Raw genomic sequence first — 13,635 nt, forward strand, 5'->3', positions numbered from 1 at the left:
GGATTTTTGATACCAGAACTGGTAAGTGATAGAGTCTAACTTAGTGTCGGAAAAGATGGAAACTGACACTTTATTTGAAGTAAAGACTGGCAGGAAGTGCTTATGTAGGATGAGGATCCTTAAGGGTATTTCAAGATGTAGTGTGGACCCTATGCACAAGCCAGGCTCCTGCAAGAACTGTAGAATCTGTGCACCTGTCAGGATGAACACTATCTCTGTGCACAGTGGGAGACCTCCACCACCACCACCCCAACACAGACAAGCATCCACAAAGCCCTCACTGGAAGCCCAGTGATGACCTCCAGATATCATACAAATCTGCTATGTAGACCTAAATCTATGCCAGGGCCTCTAAAATCGAGAACTAAAACATAAGCCCAAGCTAGACTCAATGTTGATGGAATGTCAACCCTGTTATTATCCAAATCCCAGATAATTTCTATAACAAGATGGTTAATATAAAAACATTTCTTTCCTTCTATGGATTACGGAATTTGGGCATGTGTAATCAAAACTAGAGTTCTCTGAACAGTTTTAGACTGTTCAAAAATCTTTTTTAAAATTCTTTTTTTAAGTCTTTTTTTTTTTTTTTTCCTCCATATTTAGAAAGCATTTGCCTGTGCAGAGGAAGAAGACACCCAGGAAGCAAGTGACTGTTTGTTGATCTACGATAATGAAGGAGTGGATGACGCCCCTGGTTCTCCCGTGGGTTCCCTGGGTTGTTGCAGTTTTATTGCTGACGACCTGGACGACAGTTTCTTGGACTCACTCGGCCCCAAATTTAAAAAACTTGCAGAGATAAGCCTTGGTATTGATGAGGAAGCCAAACAAGCCCAGCCACGCACTAAAGACACGGGTTCTGCCACTGACCCCTGTGGTCGCACCATGGAAGTCCAGCAGCCAGGATCTGACAGGGGCCAGACTCTGTCTGGTAGCCAAGGGGCTCCTGCTTGGTCAGCTTCTGGGTCTTTCCAACCAGCCATTTCCATCCCTGATCCTCTGCAGCATGGTAACTACTTGGTAACAGAGACTTACTCTGCTTCTGGTTCCTTTGTGCAACCCACCACTGCAGTCTTTGATCCACTTCTCACACAAAATGTAATAGTGACAGAAAGGGTGATTTGTCCCCTTTCCAGTGTTCCTGGTAACACAGCTGTTCCAACAGAGCTACGAGGGTCACGCAATATGCTCTGTACAGAAGATCCTTGCTCCCACCTATGATCAGCACAAACCAGAGTAACATCCAGACAGAATCTGAGTATTTGGACCAAATTACTTAAAATAGCAGCAAAGCTCACTGCATTGGGTAAATCTGGCACTTATTGGATACTCTCCTAAACTGACCATGATTATAATTTAAATATTCTGGCTCACATCTCAAACTGAATATGTCATCACTCCTAATTCTGGAGTATTTTTCAAATTATAGTAAACATTTATGTTTTTCAAAAATCTTATGATCAGATTGGGTGGAAAATTTTCCTAAACATTTTTAAACCTCTATGCTTTCAGTGCCAAAGGAAGGTGTTTATCACTTTAAAATGAAATGTGGTTGAGTGGATTAGCACTTGGAGTCAAGAGTCCTCAATCTTGTCTCTGTTGCCTTTTCTTGTATCATTAATAATGATATAAGAACCTTATTACTAATGATTTAAGAACAGAAAGGTATTTGCTAAAGCATTTTAAACTGCTTAGAATAAAAGAAGTAATTGCAGTTGAGTTTTTTCTGTCTTCTTGGTGCTGGGAAACCATTAGTGTGCATCTTCTGCTCAAGCTAAGGGCCATGGGCTTATGCATTCAACTTGCTCCATCTACGAATTCCATGTATGCTCACACTAAGATGAATTTGAAATAGAAACACCATAGAATGTTTAAGAATTCTAGTACAGTGTAAATAATATTTTGTGTATCTTAATCACCATGAAAGAATCTATCAAAAAATACTTTACATTGAACTCCCTCCTAAACACTTTTCAGTAGTAAATTCTGTATTAGTCTTTAAAAATGGGTCCTTTTAAAAAAAGTGTCACTGGGTAGGTATGATTTACATATGACACATAGTGATGTTATGTTAACAGTGTCTGTAGACTTTGTGGGAATATGAAACACAGCTTTTCTTATAAGCAAAAGGGGTTATGAACTAGAATAACACAAGGTTAAATTTGTGAATATGTATTATAAGCAGAATTTCAGGAAAATGATTGAAGAAGTGCATTTCAAGTTAAAAAGGGAAATGGTGGTGGGATTATGTGTAAACTATTTTTTAACCATCACTTCTAAATTTAACTGCTACAGCAATTTAATGCTTGACTGTAGCAATGTTAGGTGAGAGAAAATTTAGAATATATGTCATGCATGTTACCCTAGTGGTAATGCTGTTCTTCCAGTCATTTCTAGTCATTCAAGATATTCACCCTTTAGTCCACAGAGAACACCCTACCTCACCTGCTTCCCAACATTTTTGTTTAAACTGAGTCTTTACAATGTCATTGTTCAACTCCATTATTTCCAAGTGTATATATATAATACAGTTTTAAATTTTCCTGGTTTTTTTTTTTTTTGTCATAATAAAACCTAAATATCTTTGTCCAGATGCCCTGAAAACTAACCAAATATTTATGTTTTAACCTAGAAGGGGTACAGTCTGAGAATACCCACAGTAAAGCTACCCCCTAAATGCTGCTATTCCTATTGCTCATCCCTCTCCTTGGCACCATGACCATCAGGAAGGTCAGTGCTAGAACAGACCAGAAGCAGAAGTGCAGGCAACCTAAGCCTCTCCATGGAGGCTGCTGCTGCCCTGAGGCTTTTTACTGAGCTGGTCTTGAAGTGAGAGGTGCAGGACCCTGTGGAGCATCCTGCTGAGAGTTGAGAAGTTACTCTGCTCTTAGGGCTTCTTGCTTCCCTGTGGAAGCTGACTCTGGGGTTAAGAGCACGCACATTGACTTGTGACTCTGTTCATGCCTAAGGGTTAAATTAGCAATAATAACTCTTCTCTAAAGCTCAAAGTCATATTCAGGATCCTCAAAGCATTTTTAACTTTGCCTCTTAAACTCCAACATATGAAGCAAAATCTTGGTTGCATTATAAAAAGGCAGAGGAATCCAGGTCATGGTAGTAAAGGTTATTAAGGGAAAAATTGAAATTAATTGTTGTTAATTTTTTTAAAAAATTTATTGGTCTTTTGGATGACCTAAACATTTATTTTCTGTATAATGAATCTGCATTTTTTTCACCAAAAATAAAAGTTGTTTTAAACAGAAAAAAAATTTGAACTGTTCTGTGACTCAATGTATTATACATTTTAAACAGTATATATTAAACATAAGCAGTGTACCATTGTTATAATAAAACTGGCAATAAATATATGAGTACTTCCTTAACCATTTGGTAAAAGATGAATTCTCCATAATGAATAGTTGTTAAGGAATGTGATGTAAAAATGGCTTGCATATGAATTTTCAACAGTATTTTTACTTTTTTTTTTTTTTCCAGCTGATTCCTTTTTTGCATCCTCCCGTACAGGAGGGAAGTATCTTGGGTCTTAGGATCATTCTGGGTGGATGAGGTGCTGGATAAGGTCAGGGCAGACAGACTATTAACTAGATGCTTTCACTCATTTATGTTTATTTGGTTCCTTGGAATACTCTCCTAGGCAAACGTTGTGAATTCTAAGAAGACTCAGAGAGACATCTGGAATAAAGGGGAGATAATGCTTCCAGTCTACCTGGATGGAACGCTGTGCCAAGGCACTGGTGAGCACCATCTACCCCAATTTGGGATTTGTATCTCAATAAACACTGTGCCCTTCTGTCTCCAAAGGAATGCCACAAAAATAAGTTTCTTCAGAACTTCAGAACTTGCTTTTAGCTGACATTCCTCCTTCTTAAATCTGAACAGTGAGGCCTGGACCCAGGCTCTAGAGGAAAAAAGCAGAAATTAAAGTGAATATTGGGTGAAGAATGGTGTTTGCCTTACCTCAGTGCTCCAAATGGTTTCTGGAAAAGTGAAAGTTACACAGGTAAAGTTCAAAAATATTATTAGCTTCTATTCATTGAAAGTTCATGAAATAAAAATGGCAAAATTGGTTTATCATAATTTGGAGACTACATCCTCAAAGATCACATAACCATATAAAAGAAGCACATGAAACTGACAAGTTTCAATGCAAACAACAATTAAGAAGTAAGTAAAAACTTAGGATCCTTCTTGTTCTTGGCAGTCCATTTTCTCATATGCATTACCAGGCCTATTAGAGGAATTCTGAATCTGAAATCATATGGTTTAACACTTGTTCAATAGCATAGTCTGAGATGGTTTTGTGGAAGACGTATAACTGATAAGAAAAGAAGACAAACAATTATTTAAATTCCAGGTGCCAGAATCCATGTGTTTTCCATGAGGAATACTGAGACTTCTTCACCTTGTCCAGAGTGGGCTGAGATTCCCTCCACCATTAAGGCATTCGCCATTCTCCGGTTGGTGTCTTTACTTCCATTCCTTCTTTTTATATAGATTGACTTTTTTTTTTTTTTTTTTTTTACAAATGTGAAACAATAAAACCTAGACACAATGAAGATGTGATTGAAAGTCAAGATGTCTTAAATAACAAGACATCCAATTGGATGTAGTTACCAGAATAGGGAAGAAAAGAGACATTGGTGAGGTTCCCAGACAGTCAGGGGAGTTCTACACTCCATTTTAACTCTTAACAGTCCACCCGAGAAGAAGGTCACAGAAACAGAGACTCAGAGAAGCAAAGCAATCTTTTCCAGGTTGCACAATAAAATGACACACATATCAAAGTGTATCTATGGTCACTCAACAATAGAAACAATTATTACTCTCAGAATACTCAGTTCAATTTCCATTCTGAGACTTATGTAGCACATATAAAATTAGAAAGAACACAACAGAAAACAATAAAAATTATTAAAAGGATTAGAAACCTAGAGATTAATTCTAAAGATTAAAGAAGCAGGGTGATATAGGCAAATACCTAGAGAAAAAAATGAAGATGACAGCTACAGAGATAGAGATATGTTAATACATGATTTGCTGCTATTTTGAAGCATACATGGCATTATTTTTCAGGGGAAAAGGACCCATTTTCTTCTGCATGTAATAAATGCCAAAGAGTTTAAATTGAAGAACCAAGTATTTAAGATGAACTTAAATTACGATTCTAGCTCCTCTGGATGCTATAAGAACTGAAATAAGCTACCTGAAGTCAAAGAATCTTTTCCAGTAAACTTTTAAGAAGTATTTGGATAGCTATTAACACACTAGAAGAAGTAGTGTGAAATGTGTCTAGATATAGAAATTATAGCCTTAACTGGGTCTTTCCAGCACAGCATTTCCATGATTTGCAGAAAAAGACATATTTAAACAACTAGGATGATTTTCTTACTCCTTCAGGATTCTCCTTTTTTACTGTTATTCCACTGAAGCACATGAGATCAAAGTATTTTAAGTTTTATGCCTCAACATTTCTGATATTTTCAATGGGCTGAATTCATCACTATTAACTTAGCAAACCATGAATTTTATGTGAAAATACAGAGCATGAAGTAATGATAACATAAACAAACCACTGATATTCACATATTGTGTGTATCATTTCCACAGGAGGCAGAAGTATTTGTGTTCTTTCAGAATCAAAGAGGATTGCAGAGAACTTAATTTTAAATAAGGCAGTAAAGAATGGAACAATTTTCTAAAGTTTTAAATGGCATATTGACATGGTTTTCATTCTGGTAAGGAGGCAAGGTTACTGAGCCATAAATAAATATTTAAACACAAAATGTGTGATTAACTTCAGTCACATCTCCCCATGTCCAAACTGTCTAGTACTGATATAAGATTTATATAGTCCAACTTCTAAGGCAAAGCCTAGGCATGCACGAGTGCTCACGCACGAGCGAGCGAGCGCACACACACCCCTATCTGCCTCAGGTAACCTCACAGCTTGGTGTGGCCATAGTGTCTTTCCACTATCAAAAACATTTGCTTTGGGAAGCTGAGGCAGGAGGATCCAGGGTTCAAAGCCAGCCTCAGCAAAAGTGAGGCACTAAGCAATTCAGTGAGACCCTGTCTCTAAATAAAACAAAATAGGGCTGAGGATGTGGCTCAGTGGTTGAATGCCCCTGAGTTCAGTCCCAGGTACCCCTCAACCAAAAAAATGTGTTAATGTTTACTGTGTTGTGGATATAAAGTTTTTGAAATTAATGAGTCTGTTCTCTAGTTTTGTGAATCAAAAGATAATAACAACCTAGAGTTTCCACCTAGCCTTCTTGAGGTAAGGCTTAATGAGGAGGGCGTGTTGAGCAGACTTCACTCTCAAGCAGGGCAGACATCCCCAATTGTTGATTCATTAAAATGTGTAGTCGATTCTCAGTCTAGTAAGTTCTAACAGTTTTTCCTTTTCTACATCTTCCCTCTTCCTCTTGGCTACTAGAAATTGCTACATAATTTTCCTCAGAAGCTATTTGATGACTGTGAACTGATACCCAAGTTGATTTTCTTTTTTTAAAAATTAATAATTTGGGGGCTACTAAGATTGAACCCAGGTGCACTTTACCACTGAGTCCCCAGCCCTTTTAATTTTTTTTATTTTGAGACAGGATCTCAGTAAGTTGCTCAGGCCTTGCTGAATTGCTGAGATTGGTCTTGAACTTGTGATTCTCCTCTCTAAGCCTCCTAAGCCACTGGGATTACAGGCTTGAGCCACCATGCCTGGCTCCAAGTTGATTTTCTGACATGCCCCTCTTTCTACCTATACCCTCTTGGATCCTGGGAATGTCCTCTTTTGTGCTGATATATGATATATTCCTTTTAAAGACTAAAACCAATGATAAAGGCTTATGCTATGAAGAGGATAATAGAACTTCTACTCCATAGAGTAGTTTCTCAGGGCCTCTAACAAGTCAGTGCATGTGACTGCTACCTTTGCCAACTATGGCTGCAAAAGGATCTCTCCACTAACGGAACAAGTCAGGAGATGTTTCTGGATATAAGAAATGATGAGTTGTCAGGCAAAAAAAAAAAAAAAAAAGGACAAATTTTAAATCTCATTCCATCTACTATTCAATCAAAAAAAACTCTATATTTTAATGATTAGCAAAAGATAAACTTGAAAACGTTTTTGTTCTGTTTTATCTTTTGTGTGTTCTAAGTTATAAAATTAACAGTTCTTAAATTCTAATCCCAACTTCACCACTTAACTAGTTATGGTTTTGAACAAGTTGTTCAATCTCTCCAAACCTGTCTGGTCTATTATTATGGAGATTATAACAGTCTATCTCAAAAAAAAAAAAAAAAAAAAAAACAGTCTATCTCATGGATTTTCTGTAAAGTTACAGGAATATATTTTGGACATAGTAAGTGCTCAGAAATAGTTGTTTTTCTTGTTTTTAATTCTATACTTTAAATCTTCAAAATAAATTCATAGTTGAGAGTATTGACATAAGAACTACCAAAACCACCTTCATTTCATAAAGTTGCTCAGAGGCTGGGAAACCTCAGATTGAGGTTGTCAATGGCACATTTAAGAAGCTAGGTTAATGCTGGGCACAGTGGCACACACCTGTAATCCCAGCAGCTCGGGAGGCTGAGGCAAGAGGATCAAGAGTTCAAAGCTAGCCTCAGCAAAAGTGAGGCACTAAGCAATTCAGTGAGATCCTGTCTCTAAAGAAAATAAAAAATAGGACTGGGGGTGTGACCCAATGGTTGAGTACCCCTGAGTTCAATCCCTGGTACAAAAAAAAAAAAAAAAGTTAGCTAGTTTAATTCTCTTCTGCTACTCCAAATGCCACCATAATATTTCTTTTCTATTTATCTTTTCGCCTTAGCTAGCAGACTTGTCTCATCTAGTCTACTGTGCACTAGAAGTTCCTATGAATGCATAGTCAGATAGAGATAAATTAATTCATATCTAATTTTAGATGGATATCCAAACCAATCAGAATTCACCAGATGATTGCAACTTTTCAGCTGAGCTTCCTTGGAAAAGAGCCTTTAGACTTCAGAAGGGAAGACGACATTATCTTGTTTGGTATACATCATTTAAGTGTGACAAGATGGTAGTGTAAGTTGTTTATTTTATTGCATTCTGCTGACATCATGGCAATGAGCAAAACAGAAGCCTCCTTTCCCTCAAAGTTCTCACTATGTCATTTCTGTCAAGTACACAGGGCAGCCAAGTGGATTCAGTGAAAAAACAGTTATTTGAAAATTAGCAAGTAAAGAATGATGCTAATTGACTCAACCTCCTGTAGGATATATATTTTAGATAATGTTAGTAGAAGAGTGATTAACTACATGAAAACATGGCCACGTTTCAGTTCAGTTTCTGCATGATTTATGGTGCCAGGCTACTGTCAAGCTGGAAAAAGAGTTTTATTTGCAAAATCTAGTTGATCTAAACTAAAATGAACAGAAATTATTTTTTTCTTTATTTTTGCATTGTTTTTAGCATACAATATACCTACTGGCTTCATATTCACTACCTCCTGCTTCCTCTAAATATCTGACCATAACTAGTAGATAATTTTTTAAATTATTTGAGAAAGTAATTCACAGTAAGGTATAAATCACAGAAAGCACTTTGTTCCTCCTTGTTGGAGTATGTGTCTCTAATACTTCAAATATATTACCTCAGGAAACAAAGTGATATTTCATTATCATTAAGCCATACGTTAGAAGGTAGGAAATTTGGGGAACAGACACTTTCTACTGCTGGACCAGCTCTGTGTGAATAACAATTTTTTTTGGTGGGGAGGGGAGTGATTTTAGATGGTTTATTCATACTTCTAAAGTGAAAATCAAAGATATGAAGAACAAGGAACTATACCCTTTCCATATCTATAATCCATTCTCAAGATTCCAGTTATTGGGAATTCTAGAATATAGACTCATTCTCTCATGATACCGAACAATGAAGAGTCACCTGGCACTTTTGTCAACCACAGAGCAATTCTTCACATGAAGTTTCATGTAGATTTAACTTTGTTTAGCTCTAAGTTTTCCCTGTAATACTGATCAGCTTAACTCATCAAATTGTTATATGAGATTTACTGATTACTTCAAATGAAGTTCTAATCCCAAAGCTAAGAAAGAAATATGATAGACTTCTCCTCTTTCACACCCATAGGGAAATTAGTCACAAGAAGTCTTCGTTGACTAACTTACCTTTATTGTAGCTGATTCTGCATGAAGGGGTGTGACTCACTCCAAAGGTCTGATGTTATTCTGATATTATTTCAGTACATGTTTCAAGACGGTGACACCAGTTGGGTGGAGGGGTTGGAAATCTTGTAGTAAATTCACACAGTTGTCTAGCTGAATGATAGGCCAGCTTTCAAGGTATATAGTAAGGTACATTACAAATGTTTTGATTTATATAGAAAATCTTTAACTACAATGTCTTCAGACAAGCTGGTAAGAGTCACTGATCATTGAATCTAAATTATTCACAGCAATTTTTCCCTTTGTTTCCTTTGTTGCAAACTTTTGCTTCCATTTTGCTTGATGTTTGAACATATTTCTATCTGATAAAACTTTGAGAACTAGAAAAACACCAAAAATAAACAAAAAAACAAAAACTTCCAATCCAAACAAAATAGATTTAGAAACCAATACCTTCCTGAAATGCTAGACACTAAAGACAATTTTCGTTCTCTTCTCTTACAATATCTGAAAGGCTCCTTCGACTTTCCAATTTGCCAGATGTGTGTTGATGTGACTGCATTGATTAAATTATTATTTATCCTGTTATGAGGTTTTCAATTAATTTTGCTGCAAAAGTGAAGTTACTACATAAAAACAATTTGCTATTCATAATATCTACTTTAAATTCAAGAATAACAATATTGTAGTTACTGCAGCTCATGTAAGCATAGCCTCCAAAGTAGTGGCTCCTGATACTTTTCCAGCACATGTGTGACTGGACTTTCACAAGCTCATGCCCTCCCATGGACAAGCTCACACTGAGGATCCTTTCTCATTCCCTAATGGAATCTACCTCCCTGATCCACCCAAGGCAGTATCAGAATGCAAATGAGTAACACCATTTTTTTATTCTTATGCAGTGCTAGAGTTCAAACCCAAGACCTTGCACATCCAAGGCCAGCAGTCCACCATGGAGCCACACCCACCCCAGCCCGTAGTGTCACTACTGAATCACCTCTAATGTGCTCCACTCATTTTCACCAACTAAGCCATTCACAAATCTTAGAACTTTATTATTAACAAATTACTATATCAACAGGGATGGTACTAAAATTTTTAAAACACCACCAAAAAGACTAATTTTTAAGGTAAATGCAAACAACTCATTTAATTTTTTTTTTTTTGAATCATTGTTTTTCCTTGAAAATGGAAATCATGTATTTTTGAGTCTGTACCTCTCTACTAAAGCATGTCTAATTATCATCCCAGGACATTTTGAAATGATGTTTCAACCCACGGTTTTACTTTTTTAGGTTTTTCTCTCCAAAGCTAATGTTCTGCTTCTCTTTTGCTTTTGGGTTACACATAAGAATGTCATTTGAGGACAAATGAAGGAAACAACTAAGAAAACAGGGAAGGTGGGTTTTTTTGTTTACTTGTTTGGGGTTCTGTTTTCTCTGTCTGCTGAGAGTTTCTTCCTGCGCATCTGCCTGGGCTCATTAGTCACATGGGGTCGGCGCAGTGGTTTCTGTCTGACACTCTGGATAAACACCATCATGCCTGCCTGTAAAACCCTTCAAGTCCTGTCATGCTGCTGACAGATTCCAGTCCAGGGCTGCTGTTAGCAACCAAGAACTCCCTCCTCTCTTTGCTCACCACTGCCAGAGCCTTATCTTTCCAAGGATTCCCATAAACAAATCCTAGGGCAAAACCAAAGCCATAGATTATCACAAGTAGGAAAAAAAAAAAGCATCAACATTCCAAAGTGTCACACTCCTGTAATGAATGCCTGCTTGTTCATCTCCAGAGGGAAAGGGGGTTTTCTGTGTTGTTTGTTTTCTCACTTTGTTCCCTCTGCAAGGAACAAAGTCGTAGAACAGAGCACAGAAATGCTCTCTCCTGGTCTCTGTGCTCCTCCAACTTCACCCAGCTCAGGCCAGTCTTAGCAAGGCCTTCCCTTGACAAGTGGGGGAGTTTTGCCCACAGTGAACCAAGTCTCACACTGAGCTTCCTCCCCAAATTGATGATAGTTACCCATATCCTTCCAAGAATTTAGTGTTCTCTTGTTCTGCCCTTGGTCTTCATTATCCCCTACCCACCCACCCACCCCCAATCCCTCTCTTTTTCCCTCTCCAAAATAACATTGCAAAGGTAGTCATACATTCAATACATTCAACCAATGTTTACTGGATGAATTAAGTCATTTTTTAATGCGGGAGACAAAGCAGTTCACAGAGGAAAATACCAGCCAGTCAGGAAGTTTGCAATCTAGGGAATGGCAACCAGAATAGCAAGAGAACACACCATCTTTTAGAATGCAGTGCATCAAGAAGAAACATAAAACAAGGAAGGGAAAAGAAGGCCTCGGGGCATCTGAGACACTACAATTTTAAAATCATCGATCAGGGAAGGGCTTCATTGCCAGGCGAGGGTAACATTGTAGGGGAGAAAGTCATGCATACACTTTGTACATTTCCCTGTAGGGAAAAGGGACAGTAAGCACAAAGACCCTGAGGTACAGCATGCACGGTGTAGTTGTGATGTCAGACTAGGATGTAAATAGCAGGTAATGGATTAACAGGCCACCCTCCCAGTAACATGCATCGAACTGCCAAGGGAGCCTTCAGCTAAAGGTTTCAGGCATTACTCTGTGGGAGGGAGTGGCAATCTCGAGGAATATCAGAGGTGTAGCTGGGACTTCCCAGGCAGGTACCCATTTTGTATATGCCTCAATCCAGCATTTTTATATTCTGATCACATTCAAACACCAGTGTAACTTATTTCAAAAACAAAAGAACAACAACAACAAAAATCTCTTAAGATGCGCTCAGCATTCTACTTAGGCCCAAGGATAGACTATTTTGCTTTCTCCACTGCACCGAATCCTGTTTTGCAACTTTTGCATCTTCCCTCATTCTTCTCTACTTCATGAACAATGTGAACAATTTCCTTAAGATATTTCAACTTGGGGACGTTGCATCTGAAGTAGTAGGTCCTCACATACTGACTCACAAGAAGGAGCATGTAGGGAATTGCCCAGGGAGACGCTGTGACTCACTGAACTGGGACTATCTCACTCTCTGGGTTGTTGTTGTCTGTAGTTGTGCTCTCTGGGGTGATAATTCTGCCCCCTGAGTGTGGTGACTCTTCATTATGATGTGCTGGCTTCTCTGTGCTAGGCCAAAGGGCTTGGAGTCAGCTGGTTTTATTACTCAGTAAGTTCTAACTTAAAAAGGCAACAGTTTTTCCCCATCAAGCTTTTAGACCTTACCCCCTTTCCCAGTCTGCCAATGCTCCTCTCTCATCACCTGAGGCTGAGATGGCTCTTGGTCCCTCCAACTGGAGAGTTCACTAAAGTTTTAAGATTCTAACTCCTATGGTGGCATTCACACCTTGACTTCCATGGCTTCAGACCTTGGTTCTTTCTCCAGGATTCCGGGGAAGGATAAACGTTTCCCAATTCTCTACTCTCAGGGTAATAAGCTCTTTGTCTTCAATTGGCCCATCTTTTCCCTGTCCCTTGCCCTCCTGGCTACACTCAATTCCATGTATATCCTGAACACTCACACCTCTTCATTATCAGACAGGTCATTCTGTAACCCTGACTCATACCCGTAATCTACTAATCTATTCCACTCCTAGGCTGCAGTGTTGTTGGGGAAAACACACATACACAAATCAACATGTGCATAAGTTTTATTGGCTAGATCCACTATTAATTCATCCAAGGTGGATATCCAAACACCTTCCCTAAGAATACTTCTTTTTCACTTATAGTTAACACCTTCTGGTATATGGGCTTGGTTCAACAAATCTTTATTGATCATGTAGTACATTCTGGATACTAGGGGCTGAGCCTACCATGAATATCATGTGGCCTCTGCTCTCATGGAATTAACAATCTTGAAAAAGAGAAATGGATGGCGTAGATCTGAATGAAATAATCATAAACCACTGTTATACACCAGTTGTATGAATCATTTTGAACAACGTTCCAGAAACTGAAGAAGTGATTTAATACAGAAGGTATGGGAAAAAGAGAATTGATCATGACACCCAGGGTCCTGGCTCAGGTGACCAAGTTGACAAGGAAGCCATTGATTGGGTTAGGAAGTTTGCTCTGGAGGGTGGTAAAAGAATGGGAAACTATGCAGTTGAGGTGGATGGATATCCCTACAAAATTATCATGACCATTTGAGGTTTCTGTGAAATCTCCAAATGGTGATGCCCCACGTTTGAATTTTAGGAGGGAAAATGTGATGGGTTTGCACAATAGAAATGGCTGTGGAATTATGCATAGAATCAATTAAGAAGAAAATAATGAAAGGAAAACTCAAAAAACAAGCATTTTATGAGCAGGCAGAGGATAAGAAATGAATTCAGAATGGCCAGAGAGATTGGAACAAAATTAGATTATTATTTCTGCCTCCCAAATCTATTTTCAATTGTGTCTTCATTTCAAACTGC

At 38.1% G+C, this 13,635-nt stretch overlaps 1 protein-coding gene and 1 long non-coding RNA gene across 3 annotated transcripts in view; one reads left to right on the forward strand and one right to left on the reverse strand.

The window, feature by feature from the left end:
- Nucleotides 1-3,279, forward strand: part of Dsg3 (desmoglein 3) — a 30,267-nt gene extending 26,988 nt beyond the window's left edge. The window contains exon 16 of one of the 2 annotated variants that reach the window (XM_047526089.1): nt 607-3,279. In XM_047526089.1, the coding sequence (XP_047382045.1) occupies nt 607-1,221 (615 nt within the window). In that variant the 3' untranslated portion in view covers nt 1,222-3,279. The remainder of the gene's footprint in view (nt 1-606) is intronic. The other variant, XM_047526088.1, reaches the window with a different exon arrangement.
- On the reverse strand, nt 3,195-10,851 carry LOC124965255 (uncharacterized). The gene is made up of 2 exons (XR_007105143.1): nt 9,190-10,851; nt 3,195-3,919 (listed from the first exon to the last, which is right to left on the reverse strand). It is a non-coding gene; the product is annotated as an uncharacterized LOC124965255 (long non-coding RNA).
- Between the last annotated feature and the right edge of the window lie 2,784 nt (nt 10,852-13,635).

This window comes from Sciurus carolinensis, chromosome 15 (assembly GCF_902686445.1).
Source record: "Sciurus carolinensis chromosome 15, mSciCar1.2, whole genome shotgun sequence".
Lineage (NCBI taxonomy): Eukaryota > Metazoa > Chordata > Mammalia > Rodentia > Sciuridae > Sciurus > Sciurus carolinensis.